The sequence below is a fragment of the Apis dorsata genome, unplaced genomic scaffold, assembly GCF_000469605.1.
Source record: "Apis dorsata unplaced genomic scaffold, Apis dorsata 1.3 scaffold_32, whole genome shotgun sequence".
Lineage (NCBI taxonomy): Eukaryota > Metazoa > Arthropoda > Insecta > Hymenoptera > Apidae > Apis > Apis dorsata.
The window spans coordinates 609,330-634,646 of record NW_006263334.1 but is presented as its reverse complement, the minus strand read 5'-3'; the positions used below and the strand labels follow the sequence as shown (position 1 = coordinate 634,646).

Below are 25,317 nucleotides of genomic sequence, written 5' to 3'. Positions count from 1 at the left end.
AACGAGATAAGTAGCATTAGTATCAGATTTCTAATGATTCTCTGAAAAGATACTTACAATTCATAACAGTTTTTATACATGTGCAATTTTGTATAGTAAAGAAATAAAATAAAAGAAGAACGATAATATTCTGAATAAGTATCTAATTACGATGAATTTAACGAGACAAGTGGCATTAATATTAGATTTCCATTATCTTGTTCCGATTGTTTGAAAAGATATTTACAATTTACAATACTCAGTATACACAAAACTCGATTTTGTACGGTAAAAGAAATAAAAAAAAGAAAGGAGAACGATAATCTTTTTTAATCTTCGCAAATCTTCGTGGACACTAACAATAAGTACTCATAGTGAATTTAACGAGACATTTCGAAAGTATCGTTTCCTGGCGCAACGCCAGTGGGCGAAATCGCGCTGATAAAAGAAATCCCTTTGTTATCAAGATGTAGTAATATCATCGAACATCTGGCGTGTCTCGAGCGAGTGAAATCCGCTTCGTTTTATTGTCTTTGTACGGTTTCGCTTGATCGTCAAATTTTTCACATTTTAAATCGAAAACCCGCCATCTTTGTCATCTAACGATACTTGGTAATGGATGATTTCCACCGATATTGTAGTTCAGTGGTTGCCAACTTATGAATGCAGTAAAGGTGTATTTTAGTTTTAATGGAACATCATTTTCTTCTTTGAGAAATTTTTTATCAATATTAATTTTTTTCATAAGAATCGATGTTCAAACGATTTCATGGATAATTAAAAAATTTCTTTCTATTTTTGAAACGATGATGCTTTGTAAACGAAGGAGAAAAGATGGCGCCAATTTTCAAACGATCGTAATAATATTACACCCGAATATAATTTCGACGTGGAAAGTAATTTGTGTCGTAAAAAAGTAAAAAAAAAATACGTAAAAAAAATAACGCAATTAAGATATTGTGAACAATTTATATCTCCTTCATAGGCTCCAAAGAGTCTGTGAAAAAGATAAAACAATAATGGCCCTAGAAAAAATGAAATAGTAACACTTCTAGAAAGAATATATTTTATTTCTCACCCGTTCAAAAGTTAAGAACGAATCGAATTCGTGAAACTAATGTATTTTATCTATATTTCATTATTAAATAAAATAATAAAATTTGAAAAAATATGAAACTCAAGAAAAGAGGAGTAGAGAAGTTTCTTCCTCTTCGAGATATTAAATCCATTAAAGAAAGTCGATAGAAGTGTTTTATCAGTTGTTAAACACTTTTAGTGATTCTTTATATTTTTAATTCCCGCTATCGTCTTCAATAACACTTAAAAAGATTAGAAGAAAAGAAATTATTAATTTTCTTTTTTTTTTTTATTAATAATAGAAACTTGATAGACAGGAAATTAAACTTCTTGTTTATCATTTGAATTGACAAGTATGTTACGACATAATATTAACAAATATCGGAAATACTTAATAATTCTTGGTGATACGATATATATCATCGATTTCTTTTATGTTAATGTGACAAAACTCTGAGATAAAGATGCTAATTTATTATATACGCACTAAAATCCCACGAGTGTACTATTTGCTTAACTGCAAGAGTTAGAATTTTCTTATCTCATTATTGTTGAAAAAACTCGAGATCTTTTAGCTTGGAAGATTCTTAATAATAACAAACGTTTACTTATTTCAAGAATCATATTTACTTGCAAACTTTTTAATAAATTACTAGACAATTACATTGGATAATTATTAAATACAAATATACATACGTTGAATTAACTAATCATTTCATCGATTTTACGGATAATTTCGACATCTCGTAAATTACCATCGAATGCAAACTGTATATAACAATAATATTAATATTAATTACGCGAAATACAATTAATTTGTGATGTAAATCTTATCAATACGTTAAATATTTGAATTTCTCATTTTGAAAAGTATTGCAATATATCGTATCCCGATAATGAAACGATTAAAGCAAATTGTTAAATCGTTAAAACACAAGCTTAGATTCAAATAAACGAGAGAACGTATCATTATAACCGATCGTAATTACGATGATTATAACTAAATAACTCGATCCTTAATCCGATTGACGATCAAATATCTGTTTTAATCGTCAAACCTGTCTTATTACGCGTCAATTAAATAACATTTATCGTAAAATTTGATCAAATAATTCCTCAACATTGATTGAGATGATAAAATCGGCAAAATAAACCTATCTTATGCCTCTATCTTAAAACCAGCTTTTACATCTCATTCTCGTATCGTTTTCGTATCGAATTTTACAAGATTCTCCTTTTCTTTCGAGAAGAAGAAAAAAAAGAAAAGAAAGGGAAAAAAAAAATACCACACCTCAATCAGTTGCATTTGATTTTTATCTATCGTATCACTTCTATAATCCATCGATAACGCGCCGTATCGGAATCGAAACCCGACCAATGAAACCGGATATCGATTCCAACTCGAAACACGCACGAAAAGATAACAAGGGGGTTGGAGGGGCGAGGTAAAGTTTCGAGGCAATAATACCCATTATTGTCCTTCATCCCCCTTAAAGATCGAAAAAAACTCTTCGAATTTCATCAATTAACCAAACGATAACCCAATGTAACGCCAGCTTGTTGTAACCGGACTTTCCCTGCAGAATTTCCGAAACGGGGGTGAAACGAAATCGTATCGCGCCTTCGAGATTAAATCGATCGCGGATTTAGCACACCGGCGACACGGTGTACCTGCCGTGTATCGCAGATTTTCGACGACAATTGTGCGCGCACAATGCTCCATCGCGAAAAAAAACATCATCCCCCATCCCTCTTTAGGACAAAAGAGCAAATCGCAATTGCAAATTCGTCATCTTGAAAATTCATTTCATCCCGGAGGAACGGGAACCTTGTCCATCCGCAGCGAAAAAAAAAAGCAGATTTTTCTTTCATCTTCTATCCTCCAAAATCTCCAAAATCTCCAAACCTTCTCCTACCTACCTAATTCACAGCTTCTCCCCCGCCTCTCGGTTTCTCTTCACAGGCATTCCGCGTGCAACCGGGCATCGTCGTTTGGAAAAGACGAGAGAGAGAGAGAGAGAGAGAGAAAGAGAAAGAGAAAGAGAGAGCTAATCTTCCGGGGCAAATCTTCCGTCGCTCGCCGATTTATTTACGATTTTCGCTCGTCGATTACGCGATACGACATTATAAGATAACGTTCGTTCATCGTCACTTCGTTTTTACTTCGTTCTGCCTCGTTTTCGAACGGCATTGAATCTTCGATAGATCCACCAATACGATAATGAAAATAATGATCCTTCGATCATTTGCTCCTTCACCACTTCCGAGATCTTTTTCCACTATTATTTCCCGATATATCACGATCGTCCATAATCCATAATCCTTTCTTTTATACGTTTGTATAAAAATATATATATATATATATTTCGCGTTATCGTTCACCGATTTTGATTCATTCGTTCATTCAACTCGCGTAAGGGTTCACCGATAGATTCACCACGAAGCGCGAATCCGAAACGAACGATCCATCACAAGTACGTTCTTCATTAATTTTTATCTCACCACCTGTGTTAAAGGAAGCTTACTTCTCCTTTTTTTTCGTCAACAAGAGAGGACAGGCGAAACGTCCCCGTCCCCCGAGAAGTCGCGCGAGCGGAACACGTCGCTGTGGCCGTGTTTTCGGCACGGCGATCGCGCGCGTACTGAAAATCCCGGTAACCACCCCCATCGACCCTCCCCGAACCGCCCCCGTTCTAATACAGACACCTCTCTCTCTCTCTCTCTCTCTCTCTCTGTGTGTGCACACACACTCCACTGCAAAATTGTGTAAGCACACATTGGAACACGCATATTTGCCTCGACCACGATTTTCGAAAAAAAACTTCTCGAAAAGTTTGGAAAATCCTTCCTTCTCCATCTCGTCCGAGTTGAGTCTGGTTTTTTTTTTTTTTCCTCCCCATCGACGACAGCCGCCAATGGAACCGGATCTATCGGATTATTGTGTACGATTATTGGATGCTCGGATTATCGGGGGGCAGAGCGTTTTCTCTTTTGAGGAGAAAAGTTTCGAGTCCCAGAAATAGGGAAATGGGGAGAGGGGGTTTGGCTCGCGGTTGAACAGGCGGCGAGCGTGTATGCGCGTTTCGGTGAATTGAACACCGTCCGTGGAAAGTAATTGTCATTGAGACATTGTCGTCGAGGAGAGGGTGGATCGAATGAATTTAATGCTATCGTCACGGTCCAGCTATACGCTCTCCCTTCGCGTTCATTATTCTTCGAATGCGTGTGTTAAGTTTATATATATAGAGAGGAGGTTTCTTGTTTTATTTCCTTTCCATTTGAATCTCGTCCTCTCGTGAGAGTTAATTTTGCGAGTGAGATGAAAAGATGATTCGCAGGATTTTATTTTGCGAAGAAAAGAAATTGTCCCCTTTTTTAATATTTTGGATTAAACGTGTGAAGGATGTATAATTGTGTCGATGATCGTTGAAGAAGGTTCACGATGTAAATGAACGAATAATTCTTATTCTAAGAATTTGATTTCTAAAATTTTCTACACGTTACAGTTAGATGTTCCAAGGTTGCAAAATAGATTTTGCACATTTCTCAAATGTTTAGCTTATCCGTTAATGATAATACTTTCAATCTTCTTCTTTATTTCTAAATAGGTAGACAAATTTGTCTTTTGATTATTCAATTTTACGTTGTAATATATAATTAAAATTTTATTACATTACACTAGATAATAATCAAAGTAAAAATCGATATGAATGTATAGAAAGAAATTCAATTTTGAAGAAAGAAAAAATTAGTGATTTGAAAGTCTTGGAACATGATCCTGGAAGATCGCATTAATTTGTTCGTCAAAGAGTTTTTACAAAATTTGTATTCAACAATTTTAAAGTTCCAAACTTTTCTTCTTTGTTAAGAAAATTTTGTTCGTTTTTTTTTTTTTTTCCAAAAATCGATTTACACCTCTACTCTCTCAAACCACAAAAAGTTTTCGTAAAAGTTTTCGTATTTATCACGTGAAAGGTAGTTACAATTTGTGAGAAAAAAATTTGTCATATTAAACAGTAACTCGATTTAATTACTGGATCTGGACGGTAATTTGAAAATCACTAACTCGAAATTGTGTGATCAACTATGCCACGAATATTGACATTGCTGCACGTGCACGTGCATAATTACACCTCTAAAATTTCACGTTCAGCATTGGCACGCCAGTATATGTGTATAAACGAGTCGAACGCGATCTCTCGAACGAGATCACTTTTATTTACCATGTACGGCAACTGGTAATAGGTTTCAATCGAGAGAAATGAAATATAAATAGAACAAAGAATTTTGCAGGTAAAATGTTAGGAAATATATAGATCGTTATTATTAATTAGCATAGACAATGATACTATATTTTATTTAATTGTATTTATAATATTGTTCAAACGCGATCTCTTGAATTCGTCTTCTATTTTAAATTACGATAACATGGAAAACAGTTGTTGGAAAATTCTCACGTAGATTATTCGTTCACGTATCACAATTTTTATCCACAAACTCAAGAAAATATATTACTTATGTTTAAATTTTATTTATTTTTTATTAGAAATGATTTGATTGCCTTATGCCTTTGTGCCTTATTTACATTGAGCTGATCATCGTCGCACTATGCAGCGATTCAAAAAGGGAAATCGTGTTCAGATTGATACCCAGATTCAGGCACAAATATCCAAGATCGCGTCTTTATATATATACATATATAAACTCAATCTTTTATATACTTTCATAACTATCTTCGAAAATTGTCGAAGAAAGAAAGCAAAAAGTTCATTGATTGCTATTCGAAAAAGTTTTAAACGTCTCGTATTCCGTGAAACGTAAACCGAACTTTCGAAGATACTTTAATGGATCTCGAGAATAAAATCTTTTTCTCTTTAAATAATTTTCGATCGAAATCGTGCATCCATAGCAATTATTATAAAACTATTCGTCTCTCATTCTTTTTTTCTCATCGAATAATCGTTTTTCACTATTTAACTCGAATCCAGATTGAGCAATTTTATTATTAATATCCAATTATAATCTAAAGAGATTGGTGTAATAATTTGATCCATATGGATTAAATCGTTATTCAAAATATTATTAGGATTAGGATTAAACGAAGGATTAAAACGAAGAAATTTATAGATTTATAATAATTTAATTATATTTAACATATCAACGAATCTTTACACTCGTTACTTAACAACTTTCTAACAAAATTCTAACCGCTAGTTTTTGAAAGATATTCCACATAAATAATAATGCACATAATTTATTTATTAATTATTATATATAGAACGCTCCAATGATTGTTTAGATTGTTGGCTTGGATTCTTTATTTAGCTCGTTTCTTTATTCGTCAGGTTTAACACTGGACGATGACTCGGGTTTGCTTGAAGATGGTTCCGGGGTTACTTGGCAGTGCGCCTTTTCTGGCCAATCGCAAATCTGTAACTCGGCATTGAATTCAAGTCCTGGATAACATTTCATCAAAAACGGGGTTCCTCTGTTGCAAGCATAGTAAGATGCACAATCATCTGGATTCGGAAGTAGGATCACTTCGTCTTCGACTTCATTCGGCGGACATGTAGGTGGTGGAGTTGCGGAAACAAGGGCTATCGAAACAGTAGCAAGAGCTAGCGCAAGTATCGCTGAAAAAATAATTTTGTTTGATGTCACATAATGCTGGTGTGGTAATTTTTAAAAGATTCGAGAGGCAAAGATTCGATATACAGGTCAAGCAGGTTTCCTATTCTTTGATCGCGTCATCAATTTTTCAACCAAAAAAATATGAAAGATAAAAAAAGAGTTTGCCTTTGCATAAGAGTACAGTGCAAGTGTTGTCGAAACACATTTTGAATTTCGTTCGAATTTTTCTATAATTGTTTTTTAATTAATTTATTCATCGAAAATTAATATCTGCCATTGAGAAGAAAAAAAAAATAACGAGAAAATACGTTTTGTAAACATGCATACAGATTTAATCAAATATACAAAGTGAAATATTATATTATTGACAAACAGAAAATTATAGTTGAATGTTATTAAATAAAAAATAAGTTTACCTTTCATCTTTGAATCAGATATTAATCGTAACCTGTTCGTAACAGCGTGCAACGTGATTGTTTAACAATATCGATATCTTTCTTCTTTTATATTTTTCGTCAATTTTTTTTTTTTCATAATTTATCGTTACATGTTGCAATCACTTATCGACATTTTTATTAACATCTGATAAGTAATAACAACGGTGACCAATGTTCTTCGAACTATCATAGACAGGTTTTCTTTATCTTATTTATTCTCTAATAGCTCTTAGTATACTCTGTATAATGTTTTTAACATAATATCAATTTAAACAATATAATAACGCGAATGTTACAAACTTAATTGGATTTAAATAAATCACTTATAATTATTATTTCATGTTATTTTATTGCATTTCCTATTAATTGATAGTTTATCTACCGATATTATTGTTTTGATATCGACAAGAACAAATAAGATATCGATAAGAATTCACTGTGATAAATTATTTTTTAACAGAAGATGATTTTCACTGTAATAAATTACTATTAAATAAAAATTATTAATTGCAACTCTTTAATTGCAGATTTGATAAGTAAGAATTTTCGATTAATATTAGGGAGAGAAAGAAAGAGGAAAAGTGGTATGTTTTAGTAAAAAAAAAAATTTTATAAATTTTTCAAACGTTAAAATGTAATTAAAAATTATTACAAAAAATATCAGATTCAATCCTGCCGCTAAAATCTTTGATGACTCATTGAAATTAATTTCACAAAAATTAACCATGGAAAAACACTATCAATCAAAAGAATTGAACAAGAATTGAAAAAGGCTACTTTTACTTGTTTTCAATATAGAAAAAAAATAATTTCTCATATATTATAACCCGATAACTTAATATTTCGAAATCCTCAATTACAAATCGAAAGAATAATCTAAATTAACAGCTACTTATTGCAAAAATTTATTTATTCACGTTGAAATAGATGATTTTGTTTCATTTTATTTTTAATAAACAAAAGCAAAAATCCAATTAAAAAATAAATAGTAATGTGTACATAACATTAATTTCTATTTCAATATTTCTCTTGAAAAATAGAAAACCATGAAGAATGCTTTAAACTCAGCTAAATATGTATTCATAATGAAAATTGTAGGATGATCTTAAATAATTTCTCGCTCATATTGTCGCCAATTTTTAAGAAAATCCATGATAAATTTATGATATAAGTGGGATAAATGTAGCTAGTACAATAATGCAACAAACGAAATTGGTGATTTCGATCGAAGAAAAATTAAGGAAAATACAATAGCAACCTAAAAGATGTTTCAATTACGATTATTATGTTTAATTTCATTTAATCTACGTACCATTCGTCTTTAAAGTCTTTTCTTTTTTCTTTTTCTTTTATCATGATACTTGATGTCCAATTATCAATATTATGATTAACAAATTCATAATATTTCATCATTCTTTTTTAAAAATTATTCCAATTGTTTAACATGTGATAATATTTTCACATGACTTAATTTGTTTATTTTTTTTATTTGTACATTTTATTTAAGTGTAATGTAGATATAATATTTCATAATTTTTTTTTTCATTATATTAAATTTTTTGATATTTTAATCTGTCAATTGTCTAAATATTTGATAATTGATTAAAATCGGAAAATGATTTATTTTTATCATTCTTTGTGATTTTTAAATACTTTTTTTTTATTTAGAATTTACATAGCACAATAATTTCTATTTTCAAAAAACTCATCAAATTTAGTTCACTTTTCAAAATAACGAATGAAACAACATATGAATGGTGCACGATGGATAACACTATTAATAAACGGAACCATATATAGTACCTAAAAAATAATCAATCAATACTCTCTTGTTTCTTTATTTCTTGCTTGTCTGTTTTTTTTTTTTTTTTTTTTTAAGCGAATAGATATGTAAACGCAATAGATATATATAAATAAATAATATTGATATTCGCATTATATGAAAAATATATATATTCTAAAATAATGATTTAGAAAAATACGGTATAGAATTTAGATTAGATTTAGATTCTAATGTTTAAGATCAAATTTAGATCAATTTGAGATTATGTTATATTTATCTTTATATAATTCGTCTTTTGGTTTATTAGTGTCTTTAATCATTGATCTGAATATTCGAATTGAATATTTTTTATAAAAAAAAAAATTAAAAAAATTAAAAAAATATTATTATTATTTTCCATTAGATTAATTGATTGATAGATATCGTAAAATGATCGTAAAATTTGTTAACTATTCATGTTATGAAATATATTATGAAATTTTTCTAGAATGCATGTAGATAAAGAAAATAGATAGAGACATGTTCATTCATATAAAAAAAGTTTGTCATTTGGATGATATAAAAAAAATTTATTTATTATAAGAAAGCAGTAGATCTTATTTCTCTTCCAAAATAATTTAGCAAAATTAATATTATGCATTTTTTACAAATGAATTCATTTACATTTTTTTCTTTCTTTTTCCCCTTCATCAGAATTATTTATTTTAAGTAATGGAAATATAATGATTATTTTTTTTCATTTTTTTATTATTATCATATATATTTTGTATAAATACACATTTATATTTAAACTTAATATTTATAAATATATAAATAAATATTTTTTCTAGAAGACAATATACAAAATAGTAACAAATTAGTTATCTAAAAATATAAAATACCTATATATAAATATATATATATATAATACTTTATGTACATAAATGGTTAAAATTTAAATTCCAATAGTCAGCCGTTTTCGATCAATTGATCAAAATCCATGTAAATAACAAAATATTGATTGCAGTATACCTATGAAGTATATTGATTGCAGTATAAGATTGTCATTGCCTAAGAATGCTTATATCTAATAGTCTTAATTATTATTTTATATATATTTTCTTTAGAAGATAGAAGAACAATTTAGTTCAGAATTCAATAAAGTTCAATGAAATAATTTAATAATAATTAAACAATTAAAATCGATCGATTTAGAATACAGAATGAACGAGATCAAAATTCTTCATTAGGAAACTAAAAGATGATATTATTTATCATATTTATTTTGCTATAAAAATATAAATATAAAAATATAAAAAAAAAATATCGATACTTACTTAACTATGTTAAAGAAATATAAAAGAAAAAAATCAATTCGATTATTTATTATAACAAGATTTTTCCATTCTTTTTTCTATATTTTATTATCATGTCGCATATATGTTTTTTTGTATTTTTTATGTATTTGTACATTTGTGACAAAGTCTTTCTCTACAGTCTTCTCATACATAATATATAGAAATAACTGTAATCACTATTGATCAGCTGTGAATCGATGATTGACTTATTTTATTACACAATATTATAAAATTATTTTAATATATTATGAACGTCAATTGCATAAAAATGTGATACTATGTGTATATTATGTGACAAATTGATTTTTCGAATCAGTATCATCCATGAGAGCATCAAATCCAAGACTAAATCTAGCATTTATTGGTGTAGAAGTATTTTGAAATACTGTTTCTTTGTAATTTATTCTTTGATTAAGAGGAATGTAAGATTCATTTATATCGGCAAATTCATCTATTTGATCACAATCTACATTATTTTTTGAATATTCTTTAAATTCCGATTGAAAATTATTTACATTATCAATTATTTTTAAAATTTCAGCATCTTTTTCACATAAATTATTTTCATCTATAGGTATATGCATATTTTCTTTAATATTATATTGAAAAATTTTTCGACTACATATATTGTCAATTATTTCTGACATGTTTAAATCATGATCATTATCACTGATGAAATCATCTGGTGAAAGTTCATTAAACATCCTATCCAACGTATTATTTAATTTTGAATTCATATTTTCTAATTGCAATATTTTATTAAATTGTGAACCACGTTTTATTTTATCATTTTTTTCTTGATTTTTCTTTTCTTGTGGACAATCTAACATTTTAGATCTTTTCGGTGTAATACTCATCCTTCTAAAAGATTCTTCTAATGATGTAGGATTATCTTTCATAATGAAATCATCAATTTTTCTATTATTTTCTACATTTGTTAATATTTTTTCAGTTTTTTTCTGACGTCTCTTTTCTGCTTTACGTTTACCATCGTTACCATCTGTAATATTTTTCATTTTATTTTTAGGTTGACGCTTTTTTACTTTCGCATTTCTTGCATTTTCAAATATTTCAACTAATTCTGGATAACATTTCTGTACAGCATTCTGTGGTTCAATACTTGTTAATTCCGATAAAATATCTACATTAATCTCATCACTTTCATTATCTAATGCCATATACTCTTTAATTTTTTCTATTGTACTATGATCAGTTTTCCAAATAATTTCATAACTCGCAACACTCCTAATATTTCGAATTTTTTTTATTGCTTTAGGTATGTATAAATCAGGTATTACTAAACGATTTTCAAGAGAAATATTTGGAAGATGTACTAATTGCCAGCGAGTTGCTAAAGGAAATATTTTTTCAAATGCATAATGTGGTTCCCATGATAAATGTCGTTCCATGAAAGCCTAATATAAATAAATTCATAATATAAACATAAAAATATATATATGATTAAAATATTATAAAGTTTTATATAAAGTTATATATAAAAACTTACTATGAATTCATTCACATGTGGTTGTTTCCATTGAATATCTATTTTCTTAGGTACTGGATCTTTCCTAAGAAGATATTCATCTATTAATTCCTGATTTGGAAAATTTTCAACAAGAAGTGCTTTTTTTCGTAAAGTAATTTCATTTAATAATAATGCTTTTTTTTCCCTAAAAAAGATATAACAAAATAAATAATATACATATATATGTATTATAACATATATATATATTTAATTAATATTACAAAAAGTTAAACTAATGCTATAAATTACCTGTAAGAATTACTACACTTTATAACTGTACCACAATCTATACAACCTGATTTTGTATGCTTTTGAATTTTACCACTATGTCCACAAGATGAACATAAGTTTGAATTCAATAATTCTGCTTCCTTATGATCTAAAGTAGTATCAGTTTTCCAACTTTTTATTCTAAAAGAAAAATTAATATCATATTCTTATATAATATATTTCAATATATTTTAATTTATATTTTATACCGTTCAATAATATCTTTATTTTCTACAATTTTAAAAAGCTTCATAGCAGCTTCCTTGCCAACTCCATTCAATCCATCATCATAGTCACAGCCACATAATAAAGCTAACACTATCATTTTATTCCTTCCTAGTTGCAATACTTTCTCTATTTTTTCTAGTCTATATTCATCTACAGCACCTCCTGTACCTCCACGATTTCCTTGGGCACTTGTACAAAAATTTCTATAAACTACTTTGGCTCCATATAAAAAACAATCACTATCTTGGCTTATGCATCCATCAACAAGCTATATAAACATATATGCAAATAAAAATTAATCATAATTCATATTCTATGAAATATGCAGAAAAATATAATATTACCCCATCTTCATTTAAATATGCACACATTGCTTCTGCTTCCCCATGTCCTTGCACACATGCTAAACCCATATATTCAAGCATTTCTTTGCATTCATTGAGGATTTTTTTAAATTGTGTTCTTCCTTTCTTTTGAATTGATTTTTTCTCTTGAAAACCAGAACGAATATCATTTCTTTTAGCAATTGTATTATATTTCAGTATAGGTGCTTTTCCTTCTAACACAAATACCGGTGATATTCCTTGCATAAGGAGAAATATTGTACGAAAATAAAGATTCCTATAATAATTACTTTTTAATTAATTAATTTATTATTTAATTTTATTTAATTCTAAATTTAAAAGAATAATAAATATCTTGAACTTGAAATATGAAAACTCACAAACCTAAGATACATTTTTGGTTGAACATAATGATCAACTATTGTTTGACTATCTACAACCCAACAACTGAGATCAATAGCTATCGTTTTCCCTTGGAGTTCAAATAATGGTTTTCTCTCGCATAAAGGAGATAAAATATTCCAAAGATCTTTTACTCCCATTTTTATAACTTTAAATTAGAGTTTGTAAACAAATCTTCATAACGAACTTTTTCTGTTTTCTAGAGTTAAATGATGTTATATACAAGAAATGAAAATAAATCCCTATTTGGTCCACATATAAATCCCTATTAACATTAAATTGAATTTTATTTTTGTAAAATATAAATTAGTTTTTTTAAATAAAACTTTTTCTCGTATTATAACATAAAATTATTATATTATTATTTATAATTTTTATTCTTTATGTTTTTTGAAAATATAAATTTTCAGAAGTATGAATATCAACTAAATACAGACAAAAAAAAAAACAAATAGTTAGATAAAAATATTGAAATCAGCGCCATCTCAAGAATCTGCAAATGAACACACAAAAGAAGTAAAAAAGTAAATAGTAAGAAAAGGATAGAAATAGAATAAGAATTGAACATTAGCGCCATCTTTTGAATGCCAAAAATACTTCTTCAAAGTTAGAAATAAAACAAAAATTGAGGATCAATTTCTTTTGAAGACTTCTATAAAAATTATTTAAAGAAAATTTAAAAATATCATTCAATTTTTAAAAGATGACATTGAAAGTTAATTATTCAATTCTATTCAATCTCTATCTTTTTCTTACAATTTGTTTATTTTGTTTTATTTATGACATTTTGAAGATAATGTTGATTGTCGAATTTTTACTCTATCTTTATCCTTTTCCCACTTTTCTTTTTCTTAAATGGCGCCAAATTATCCAAATTATTCATAAATTATCACGTCACAATTATTATCAATTATCAATTATCTATGTTTTTTTCAACATTTGTTACTATCATAACATCAAAATAATAATGTTAAGGAATCATTAGATAGAAAAACCAATTTATATATATATATATATATGTTTTTTTATATTTGTATAACCTAAACAATATAGATATTTTATATTATAAACATTTTTAATATATCTAATAATGTTAACAACTACATACTAAAAAACATTTTACTTAAATACATTTTTTAAGATATTTTATAAATCAAAACAAACTTGTTATGAATGTAAAAAGTATATTTTTTTATTAACAAAAGACATTCAATAAACATTACACTTTGTTATTTATTTGACATCAAAAGAATCAGTTTCAGACTAGTTTTATATATTTTACTATTTTACAATATTTTACAATACTATAAGTAGATACAAATAAATTCACTGCAAAATGAATGCTATTTTTTTTATATAAAATATGATATTTAATGATGACATAATTTTTTTTCAAAAAACAAATATATAGAAGATGATGATATAAAATTCGGAAAATTTTCTTTATGATTTCATAGAAATTCTAGATAATAAGATAAAATATGAAATAATAAGATAATATATGATATTTAAAAATTATTTAAAAAATTAAGTTATTTTTTTCATTTCTAAAAAAGTTAGTTCTTTTTTTCTTAATCAGATTCTGATCCTGAACTGACATCTGATTCATATTCATCTACATTAATAGTAAATTTGTATTCTTGATCGCAACCTAAATAAGCATCACTCATAAAATATAGAGTATAGGAATGTTGACCAGGAGCAGGTGCTACAAAATCGAGTTTAACCTTTGCCTTTTGTTGTAATGTTAATCTTTTAATAGATAACAAAGAATTAGTCTTTGGATCACCAATAACAACCCACCATCCTTCTTCACGTTTTTGTGGGAAGAAAGGTGCCACAACTGGACCTGTAACTTCATCTTCTCTTTCAAGCTGTACAATGACATTTACTGTTCCACCACTGCGTAATTTATCTTTATCTTGAACTTCATAAGACATTTCTATGTTAGGATAACGATTACAAAATTTAGCAACATCTGCCATTTGGGTCTCAGATAATTGTAAAAGACGATTTCTATCATCATCTTCTAGTTCCATTACATCAAACACTGTTTCTACACCTTTATCTGTACAACGTTTAATAGTTTCAGCTGTAAAATGTGGTAATTGTTTGAGATAAGAATCCTTAGACCACATTGCTTGTGTAACCATTTGTGCTAATTCCATAGCAGCCACAGCAGGAGCTAGCCAACCAGATGAACTGAGAACATCAACACAAGCTTGTATTAATCTTATAGCTTTACTTAATACTAATTCTGTATCTTTTTGAAGTTCTGGACCAAGTTGTATTCTGGATAAATGTGCTTGCAATAAAAGTTGTGCTTTTACATGAGGATCAGCCATTCTTGAAGCTTGAGGTGCATGTGGAAGTCGTGTTGCTAAGCTTCTTAATAAATTTTCTTCACGTTGTCGAACTGGAACAGTTTCATATTCAGCAGCGGCTGAAATAATTTCCAATAAACCTCTGATTTTAGTTTTATTATTTAAAGATAGACTAAATAATTCAATTGTTGCATAATTAATATAATAATATGCTGCAATCATTCCAAGATTTAAAGGTAAAGTGTCCATTTCATCTTCTACAGCAACACATTTTGCTTGTTCTAAATCACTTAATGTGCTTTCGACTAATTCAGATAAGTGATCAGATAAATGCCTGTGAGTAACACCTTGTAATCCATAATAATTTGGATTTTGTGTAAGTCGTCTATATAAGAATGTCCATGTAAGATAATCAACTGCATCTTGTTTATTTTCGATTGTTTTAGTCACAATTTCTGCATTGAAATGATCATGCAATCTATGATCCAAATGACTTTCTACAGGCAAAGGTTCATTCAAAAATTTTTTGAAAAAGTCTTTCTTTGAACTTTGACAAAGAAGGACACATTTAGCATCATCATCTTCCAACGGACGATTTGCACGTGCTACCATTTGTAAAACATCTGTAATAGGATAATCTTCATAAGCATGTGTTTTTCCATTATAACATTGAGTATCCATGACAACAACAAGATGGGAGCTAATAGATAAACCCCAACAAAGATCTCTTGTAGCAACTGCTATTTGAATTGCACCGCTGTCGAAAAGTTGCTCAACAAGATGTCGATCATCAACAGATAGTCCTTCGTGAAGATACGCAACACCTTGAGATAATGTTTCCTTCAATGTTTTATCTGTCATTCTATCTAAAAATGGTTTAATATCAGCTTCTTCTGCATGAAAAAATCGAGAAGGTTGTCCTTCAGCTGCAGTGAATGTTAATAAATCTATGGCTGTTAATCGGGCTTGACGACGAGTAGGTACAAAAACAATAACTGGTTTATGGGAAGCATGTCTAAGTATTGCATTATATACTGGCTTTGCCATAGCAGCTAATCTAGATGCATTATGGGTAATATTTATTCCTTGTACATGTAACTCTAAAGGTACAGGTCTAACAGATGGATGAAAATTAAAAGTTGCAGCAGCAGGTGCACCTAACCATTGCGCAGCATCTTTTGCATCAGCAAGTGAAGCTGATAATGCTATAATTCTGGTTGGTTTATCCAGTTGTGAAGAGATATATCGAGCTCTTGAACATGCAACTTCTAATACAGGCCCTTCTTCACCACCTATTAATTGAAGCTCATCAACAATAAAAAGTTGAATGTTTTGTACATTTTTTCTTTGTTTCCATCTTCGTGATAATACATCCCACTTATCCGCAGTTGTGATTATAATTTGTCCCTTTGCAAGCAATTTTAAATCTGTTCCTGTTTCACCAGTCAAAAGAACTACTTTTCTGCCTAATTGTTGATTAAATTTTGCTGACCAATCCATGTATACTAATTCTGCTAAGGCTTCTTTACTAACCATATATACACATCTTCCTTCTGGATTCTGAGTAAATAAACGTAATACGGCAAACTCCGCGATAGTTGTCTTACCTGAACCTGTAGGTGCTCCAACAAAAACATTATCATCTGAATTATAAATAGCATTGAATACTTGTGTCTGAATTGGATTAAACTGTGGAAATTTATCTGCATAAATGCTTTCAAATTTTGAATTACGCAATGCAGTAATCGGAAGTGGTTGTAAATCAAGCAATTCAGTTGGTGGTAAATTTTTTTCTGGTAGAATTAAATGTCGGAAACTGACGGGCAATTGAGTTTCCGCTCCAATCCATCTATCTGATACAACACGTAAAAAATATTGTGGTGGCAAAGGTTCAAATACAGGAACAAAAAATTTTATCAAATGTTCGTCTGTTGCATATTTGGCTTTAAGTAAAAAATATTCATGATGAAGTATAACTTCAGAATCTACATCTTCAACTAAAATCCAAAATGCTTCTGATGCTCCATGCACTTTTTCATCCCATTGAAAATCTGGTGTAATAGTTAATTCTACTCTTAAAGTAGAACGGGTAATTGGTTGAATATGCGTCGATAATTCCAATTTTGTAAATTGATGAATATATTTATGAATAGTTTTACCAAGTTTAGGTACTCTAATCAATTCACCGATTTCATTAGGCCCTAAATCGTATAATCTTTCCCAGGGAAAATTCTTTTTTTCTATTTTTTTTACAATCTCTTCTGGCATTTTTCTGAATTGTCTAAGAGGTGACATTGATTGCCACATTCTTCGATCTATCATTTTACATAAAGATAAACATTTATCTGCTAATTGTGCCCAACCTCGGAATAAAACAATTTCAAAAATAGCTCTCATTAATCGTGATGCAGATTGAGTAACAAATACCATATCAGACATAAGAGCAAATCCTTCAAGTTTTAATTGAGAGATATATGCTTGTAAAAGTACATTAACTTTTGCACTTGGCTCTTCTATACTTTCTTTTACTGGAATCGGTACTCTCTCCATCAATTTTTGCAATTCCAATTTTTCTTCTTCTCTGACATTTATGTGTTTAAATTCACTAGATAAAGAAAATACTCTAAATAATTCAATTTCACTCAAAGTACGTTTTAATAATTGATTATATATAGCCATCGTTTCATGAGTACAATAATAATGTGATGCAATTCGACCTAGTTCAGTAGCTTGAAAATTTCCAGATTTTCGATCATATTTAATTAAACCGCTACGATCTAATGCCACTGCAGCAGAATGAATAAGATCTGCTCTGTGCAATTCTAATAATGGATCCTCCTTTATTTTATCTTGACTTATACCATATAAATTTGGGCAACGAAGCATTCTAATATACAAATAAGTATATCCTAACCAAGTAACTGCATCTCTAATATTTTGTATAGTACCTAATACTATTTCTGCATTTAACATATCTGACATTTTACTAATTAATTGTGATTCAATAGGTAATTGTTGATTTAATAAAGATAAATAATATTGTAATTCACTGTGATTTGTAATAAGAATACCTTCACCTTTTGTATCATATTGTGGACGACCAGCTCTGCCTAACATTTGCAATACATCTAGAGCACCTAATTCAACCCATCTACCTTTTTCTGGATTATATACCTGAGTTCCTTTAATAATAACTGTATGTGCTGGTAAATTAACACCCCAAGCTAAAGTTGCTGTGGATACTAAAACTTGAATATGTCTATCTGCAAAAAGATCTTCAACTAATGTTCTATCTACTCTTGTCATACCAGCATGATGAATAGCAAAACCATAAGGTAATAAATCTTTAAGTTCTTGATTTTTAACTTGTTCAGCTTCTGTCCTTAAAACTTCCATAGATGCAGATCCTTCTCTAAGAAATTGTCCTAATGTGTCTTTTTCCAAACACATATCTCTAATAGCACGTGCTGTTTTTCCTGTTTCTTTCCGCGAATGTACAAAAACAAGAACTTGATTCCTCCCAGCATGTTCCATTGTTTTTTCATATACAATTTCATTCATTACTTGAAAACGTTTCAATGCCTTTTTTTCTGTTACACCTATATATTGTTGCTCTAAAGCAACAGGTCTGAAACTATTATCAAAATAAAATAAACCAGATTCTGGTTTTATACGTAAAAATGCAGCAACATCTTGATAATTTGGTAATGTTGCTGAAAGACCAATTAATCTTACATCTTCCTGTGTTGTTTCAATATTTCTAATTGTCCTAGCAACTAAAGCTTCTAAAACTGGTCCTCTCTCATCATGTAGCAAATGAATTTCATCAATAATAATCAATCTAACCAATGAAGTAAAGGTTTTTTCACCTCCTTTTCTTGTTATGATATCCCATTTTTCAGGAGTGCATACAATAACTTGAGTTGCAGCTATCTGTTCCCTTGTTAATTGATGATCACCAGTTAATTCTGATACAGTTAAATTATATGTGGATAATCTTTTACTGAAAGTTCCAACCATTTCTTGTACTAAAGAACGCATTGGTGCAACATAAATTATTTTGAATTCATCTGCATTTATTGTACTATCTGCATTTATATGTTTTCCAATTTCACGCATCATACACAAAAGAGCAACATTGGTTTTACCAGCACCTGTTGGTGCACACAGTAATAAATTTTCATCACTGTCTAATGCAGCTTGATACAAATGACTTTGAATTCTATTTAATGTTTTAAAACCTTCAAAAGCTGGTTGCACATATTTTGGTAATTGATCAATAGGATAAAGTTTCTCATTTTCTGCAAATGGTTTTGGTTTCAAAGCAGGTACATGAACTTCTTCATATCCTTTACGCTGTTTTCTAAAACTTCCATCAGGTAATTGACAACGTTTATTTGCCATAAAATGACTACCTTGTGCAAATATTAGATCTTCTAAATCTATTAGATTTCTTGTACCCTGAACTTGACCACCTGGACCTCCAGTATCTTCATTTTCTTCTCTCCGTTTACGTTGTGCCCTTGCTTCCATTGTTTCATCAGCATCATCATCACCTTTACCTGTATCTAACTGTCGTAAAATTTTTGCTAATACAGGATCATCATTCATTTTATTTCGAATTTTTTGACGTTCTGATTCAGACTGTGAAGATGCCAACATAGTACAGTAAGCAATTGTATGTCTATATTTCTTAAGTTGTTTAATGAAATCAAAGCAATCATATCCTAATAAAAGTACTAATTGATTTTCACAGTCACGATCATCTCCAGCATCCTTTAAAACTGCTAGTACTTCTGCAGCTCTTGCTTGTGAGACCATTGCATCATCATATATTCTGCTTAATCTTCTTTGTAACCAATATGCATCTATGTCTAAAGGATGTAACGGCTTCTCTTTCTTCATTTCTTCTGCACCACCTAAATTTTCTGCATGAATAGCTCTATCATCATTAGCTTCTTCACCTTCATCACCTTCGTCATCATTTTCTCTAACTTCTCCATAAACATCTTCATCATCTTCTTCACTGCTTTCTTCAAATTGCACATTAATTCCATATGTTTCATCAATATTTTCTTCATTTGTAGTAGTCTTCTCATCACTTCCAAAATCTGTTATTTTTTTTCCAAGATTTACTAATAATGCAAATCTCTCTTCAGCTAATGGACCTAATAATAATTCTGTTTCTTTTTTCTTTTCTTTTTCCTTAAGTCGATCATTCTTCAAAACTGCCAATACTTCATCAGCAGCACCACAAAGAATATCCCTTGGTTGATCACCTAAGGCTTCTTGAATAAAACTTAGTAATACTTCATAAGTTTGTCGTGTTTCTTGAGTTTTAGGACGATAAACTATTCCTACCATTTCATCTACACCTTCTGAAAGCAATGTTGCACCTTTCATTCGTGTAAAATCATATTGAGCTTCATCTCGTTTTTGACGTTTAACTTTTCGTTCCTCTGCTTTTCCTGGCTTAGTACGTTGTGCCCTATCACCCATTCGCGTTCCATCAAGTTTGCCAACAAGTGACATAACCTCACCAGTAGCTTCATCTCTACTTCTTCTTTCTATTAATCTTACATCAGCTTGTAATACAAGATTAGAATTAGCTTTATATTCATATTGCAACTGTCTTGCTGCAGCGTCTGCCATAATTATTTTTTTTCTTTAATCAAAACGAGACAAATTATTATCTATTTACACCTCCTTTTTATAAACTAAGAATAATTTTCACACATAATTATATAACATTACAAATTATAAATATTTTTATTCAGATAATATATTTTTTTCACTTAATAAATGTAACTTTATCACTTTTTTTATTAAATTTACTACTATTCGATCTTCGAATAATTTTAATGTAACTATCGCGTCTTTGATACGCATGAAAGAAATCTTTCTTACCAATTAGAAAATAGAATTTTCTGATTGGTTGTAATTTAAAGGTTAATTTCCATAAATCACTTTTTGCAAGAGATACGAAAATGTTTTTTATTTTATTAAAATAATTTATTTAAAAATCTATTTGCTCTTTAATATATCTTAATATAACGAATAATACAGGATAATTCAATTACAAAAAATAAAAGAAAAATCTTTTGGTAATGTCTTTTCCATTGAATTTTTGTATAGAAGTTTTTATACTTCTTTGATGTATATGAAAAAAAATTACACCTTTGTGCTTCTAAGGCAATATTACCAAAAAAAAGTTTCTTTGTAGATAGAAAAAATAAAAAAAAATAATATAATTGTGAACTAATAATGTTGAAATAAGTGAAAAATCAATTAGTGTATAATATTTTTTATTCACTATATTATTTTTTTTTTCACTCTTTTTCCAAAAAAATTTTTCTGGGAAATACATTTATAGGCAATCTTTCATATAGACAATATTTATACATATAATAATTTATTTTACACATATTTTATTCATGACATTATGATATATAAATGATTGGTAAAATTTTCAACAATAATAAATGAAAAATATGACATATTATTAGACCACAAAATGATTACAACGAAATTTGCATGCGTGAATTCAAATATTTTTGAAAAAGTATTGTAAAAATTATAACAAATGTATAATTATATCGTATAATTATAACTAATAATTATATAGTTTTGATTGTATATATTCGAAAGAATCAAATTAAATTATATTCATTTTGTATATTTAACATATATCAAATTTATTATGTTTATTTAATTAAAAATATAAATATATTATGTATATAATATATATGTTATAATAATATATTATGTATATATAATTATAATATATATATTATATATATAATATATATGTTATAATAATATATTATGTATATATAATTATAATATAATTTATAATATATTGTAGAACATATTTTATAAATTTATTTATTTATATTATATTTTATTTATTTAATTATTATAATTTTATCACATTTATTTATTTATTAATTAAAATAAATAAATGTCATGATTAAAAGTATGTCATTATTTTCTTTCGATATTACTTATATTATTAGTTATATATACATACATATATCTTTAATTTATTTTAAATAACTTTTTACATTTATACTTACATTGATTAAAAATAAAATTTCATTATAATGGATATTATGACTTCAATGAAAAGCTGAAAAAATAATTATCTATAAATTACAAGAAATTCTTGTAAAGCATTCATAATTTTTTTAAAATAATCGATAAGAAAGATAATATTGTTGTTATTTTTAATTTTTGTTTTATTTATTAAACAATACTTAATTGAAATGATTATGATTTTAATATCAAAAAGAAATATTTTAATATTTTATTGCATATAAATCCTATCTTTTTTTAAGTGATTCTTAAAAATTTTTTTAAGTGAATATTAAAAATTTGTAATTCAATTTCATTTTTTGTTTTTATTTTCCTATTAGAATTCTTTATTTTATTATTATTTTTCGATATCAAAAAACAGCAAAAAAAATAATATTATATGTTAAAAATATAAAAAATATATATAAAAATATATATAATTAAATTATATTTCAATTTAATATATAAAAAAATTTGTTATTCTTTATTTATTTATTTACAAATATATTAACTTATCAAACTTATAAAATTTATCATAAAAATAAATAAAAAATATAAAAAAGAATAAAATAGAATAATAAAAATGAAAAATATTATGATTCACAAATATATGAGTCACAATTAATAATTATAAACTAATCATGTACAATGTACAATTTTTTATTTTTTAACTTATCGATATGTTAAGAATGATAAATGATTTTATATCTTGTTGATAATCTTTTAAAAAATTTCTAACGAATATATAAAGAAAGAACAAGAAATAAAATCACAGTATCATAGTAGCTAGGAAAAGAATACGATACGAGATTTATTACATCTTTACATCGAAAATGAAAGGTAAGATAACTGTAACAAATTGCAATAAATTTATACATGCTTTTATAAGTCATTAATGACTATGTAAGTCATTAACAAAAGAAATAAACATTATATATTCATATACATTTCGCTTTCACTATAAATAAATAATTCTATCTCTTTGAAACTATTCTAGTTTTTTAAAAATTTTACTTAACTAGTTAAAAAACTTAATTAGTTAAAAGTTAAAACATAATGAGAAGATCTTTATTCAATTTTATTCAGAAAAAAAAATTTATGACTTTTTTTTTATGAAAAAGCGAGAATTTTTTTTTATTTTTAATTATCAATAATTAAGAAAACAAACTTGAAAATGCAATTTTAATATTCTTAATTTTTTTATTTTGTCTTTTCATTTGATCGGAAGAATCATTTCTTAAATTTTTAGACATTTATGCATTACGAGACATACATTATATTATAATATGTACCTATTTTATGTAAAAATTCTATCGAAATTTGTAATGTTACATTAATTTAATAAATTGCAAAATTTAACATTAATCAAGATTATCTGACATCTATTTCAGCAACATTAGCAGCATTTGTAGCAATATTTGCTGCAATTTTAGTTTTCGTTTCTGCCGAAATACCAACTTCATGTCCAGAAGAAAATGGAGAAGATGCTATTCTACTTCCAAATCCAGATGATTGCTCAACCTTTTATGAATGCAACGAAGGAAAGCCATTCTTAATGGAATGCAGTCCAGGACTTGAGTACAATCCTGAGTTAAGAGTATGCGATTATCCAAATCCCAATGCAACTTGCATACATCGCCCCCCAAGTTCATCCACAAAAAATCCTGATCCTCAACATCGACCGACAAGTCAGGTACCATCTAAACGTCCACCACCACCAACAAGCAGTCCGAAACCACGTCCTACACCACGTCCTACACCACGTCCTACACCACCACCATCCAGTCCGCGACCACCAAAGCCATGCCATCCATCAAAACCATGCAGACCATCAAAACAACCATGCAGACCACGTCCTCCATCAAAGAAACCATGCAAACGTCCTTTACCATCATTCTATCCTAACTCATATTTTTCTCCTAATTGGTGGCCTCTTCCACGAGAATACTATGAAAAATATAATGAAAACATATCAAATGAAGAATATGAAAATGAAGAATATGAAAATGAAGAATATGATTATGATTTAGATGAAGAGTAATCTTGGCACAATTTGTTAATGTTATATTGAAATTGAAATTTCTAAAATCTAAAATATATTAAATGTATTGATAATATAAAATGTTGAAAAAATAAATTGATTAAACTTTAATAAAAAACTGCATTTTTTTAAATTTAATTTTTATTTTTTTTATTCATTCCAACCTTTTCAAATTTATAAAATTCATTCAGTTTTATATTCTATATTATAATAAAATAAGAAAAAGAAAGATTAAATTTAAAAAAAATATTGATTGATACAACTTATTATTTGTTATTAAAATGTTAGATTAAATTTTTTATTGTTAAAATTTATGAGATTAAAAATATTAAAAAATTTAACACATTCATTTAATTTCACTATTGAAAGATTTATATATGATATTATATATATAATAAATGTCTTTTAATTATATACATACAATATGTATAAAAAATGATACTTTACATTATAGTAAAAAGGAAAGAAAAAAATATAATGAAATCTTATCGAATAAATAAAACATATATATATTTAAACTTTATCTCACAAACTATCCATTAGATAATAAAATAAGATAGTAGAAAATTAGATAATAAAATAAAATTAAAAATAAAAATATTAATTCAATGAAGAATCAGAGTTTTATCAATTAAATATGATATAATTTTATTGACGACTTTATAAGATTTTTAAAATATTTATATATGTGTATATTTACTTATGTATATATATTACGTATATGTATCTTTATATATATTCTTCTAAAACAATTATAACTAACAGTAGATTATCATTATTATTATTATATTATCACTAATAATTATTTTTATACAATTTTATACTTTTTGTATGCACTTAATTATTATTATTTCAATAGAAC

General features: G+C 27.7%; 6 protein-coding genes across 6 annotated transcripts in view; 2 read left to right on the top strand and 4 right to left on the bottom strand.

Moving 5' to 3' along the window:
- The window catches only part of LOC102675347 (tyramine receptor 1-like), an 81,322-nt gene extending 77,959 nt beyond the window's left edge, over positions 1–3,363 (bottom strand). Inside the window, exon 1 of the mRNA XM_031511875.1 lies at positions 2,977–3,363. The gene's annotated coding sequence lies outside the window, so the exon portion shown is untranslated. The remainder of the gene's footprint in view (positions 1–2,976) is intronic.
- A 2,820-nt stretch (positions 3,364–6,183) lies between these two features.
- LOC102679310 (peritrophin-1-like) lies at positions 6,184–7,263 on the bottom strand. The gene is made up of 2 exons (XM_006608290.2): positions 7,104–7,263; positions 6,184–6,689 (listed from the first exon to the last, which is right to left on the bottom strand). Exons 1-2 carry the CDS (start codon positions 7,108–7,110, stop codon positions 6,391–6,393), a joined length of 306 nt encoding a protein of 101 aa, XP_006608353.1. The 5' UTR covers positions 7,111–7,263; the 3' UTR covers positions 6,184–6,390.
- A 3,020-nt stretch (positions 7,264–10,283) lies between these two features.
- LOC102673272 (flap endonuclease GEN) lies at positions 10,284–13,305 on the bottom strand. Its single transcript, XM_006608240.2, has 6 exons — positions 12,999–13,305; positions 12,615–12,891; positions 12,252–12,538; positions 12,022–12,183; positions 11,752–11,917; positions 10,284–11,659 (listed from the first exon to the last, which is right to left on the bottom strand). Exons 1-6 carry the CDS (start codon positions 13,154–13,156, stop codon positions 10,532–10,534), a joined length of 2,178 nt encoding a protein of 725 aa, XP_006608303.1. The 5' UTR covers positions 13,157–13,305; the 3' UTR covers positions 10,284–10,531.
- A 1,274-nt stretch (positions 13,306–14,579) lies between these two features.
- On the bottom strand, positions 14,580–21,219 carry LOC102673135 (putative U5 small nuclear ribonucleoprotein 200 kDa helicase). The gene has a single exon (XM_006608239.2). It carries the CDS (start codon positions 20,990–20,992, stop codon positions 14,588–14,590), a length of 6,405 nt encoding a protein of 2,134 aa, XP_006608302.1. The 5' UTR covers positions 20,993–21,219; the 3' UTR covers positions 14,580–14,587.
- Positions 21,220–23,159: 1,940 nt separating this feature from the next.
- LOC102679180 (peritrophin-1-like) lies at positions 23,160–24,143 on the top strand (the record flags this gene model as incomplete). Its single annotated transcript, XM_031511820.1, has 2 exons — positions 23,160–23,254; positions 23,806–24,143. Coding segments are annotated over exons 1-2 (345 nt in total), but the record flags the coding sequence as incomplete, so codon positions are not given.
- Positions 24,144–24,145: 2 nt separating this feature from the next.
- On the top strand, positions 24,146–24,537 carry LOC116186000. The gene is made up of 2 exons (XM_031511956.1): positions 24,146–24,247; positions 24,297–24,537. Exons 1-2 carry the CDS (start codon positions 24,218–24,220, stop codon positions 24,453–24,455), a joined length of 189 nt encoding a protein of 62 aa, XP_031367816.1. The 5' UTR covers positions 24,146–24,217; the 3' UTR covers positions 24,456–24,537.
- The last annotated feature ends 780 nt before the right edge of the window (positions 24,538–25,317 follow it).

Bases quoted from the DNA above. Each gene is read 5' to 3' on its own strand.
- LOC102673272 (XM_006608240.2), bottom strand. From the start codon at position 13,156: ATGGGAGTAAAAGATCTTTGGAATATTTTATCTCCTTTATGCGAGAGA. The intron at 11,918-12,021 runs GTAATTTATAGC...TATCTTTTTTAG, and splicing joins AAGTGTAGTAATTCTTACAG to GGAAAAAAAAGCATTATTAT. The intron at 11,660-11,751 runs GTAAGTTTTTAT...TATTTATATTAG, and splicing joins CACATGTGAATGAATTCATA to GCTTTCATGGAACGACATTT.
- LOC102673135 (XM_006608239.2), bottom strand. From the start codon at position 20,992: ATGGCAGACGCTGCAGCAAGACAGTTGCAATATGAATATAAAGCTAAT.
- LOC116186000 (XM_031511956.1), top strand. From the start codon at position 24,218: ATGCCATCCATCAAAACCATGCAGACCATC. The intron at 24,248-24,296 runs AAAACAACCATG...CCATGCAAACGT, and splicing joins TCAAAACCATGCAGACCATC to CCTTTACCATCATTCTATCC.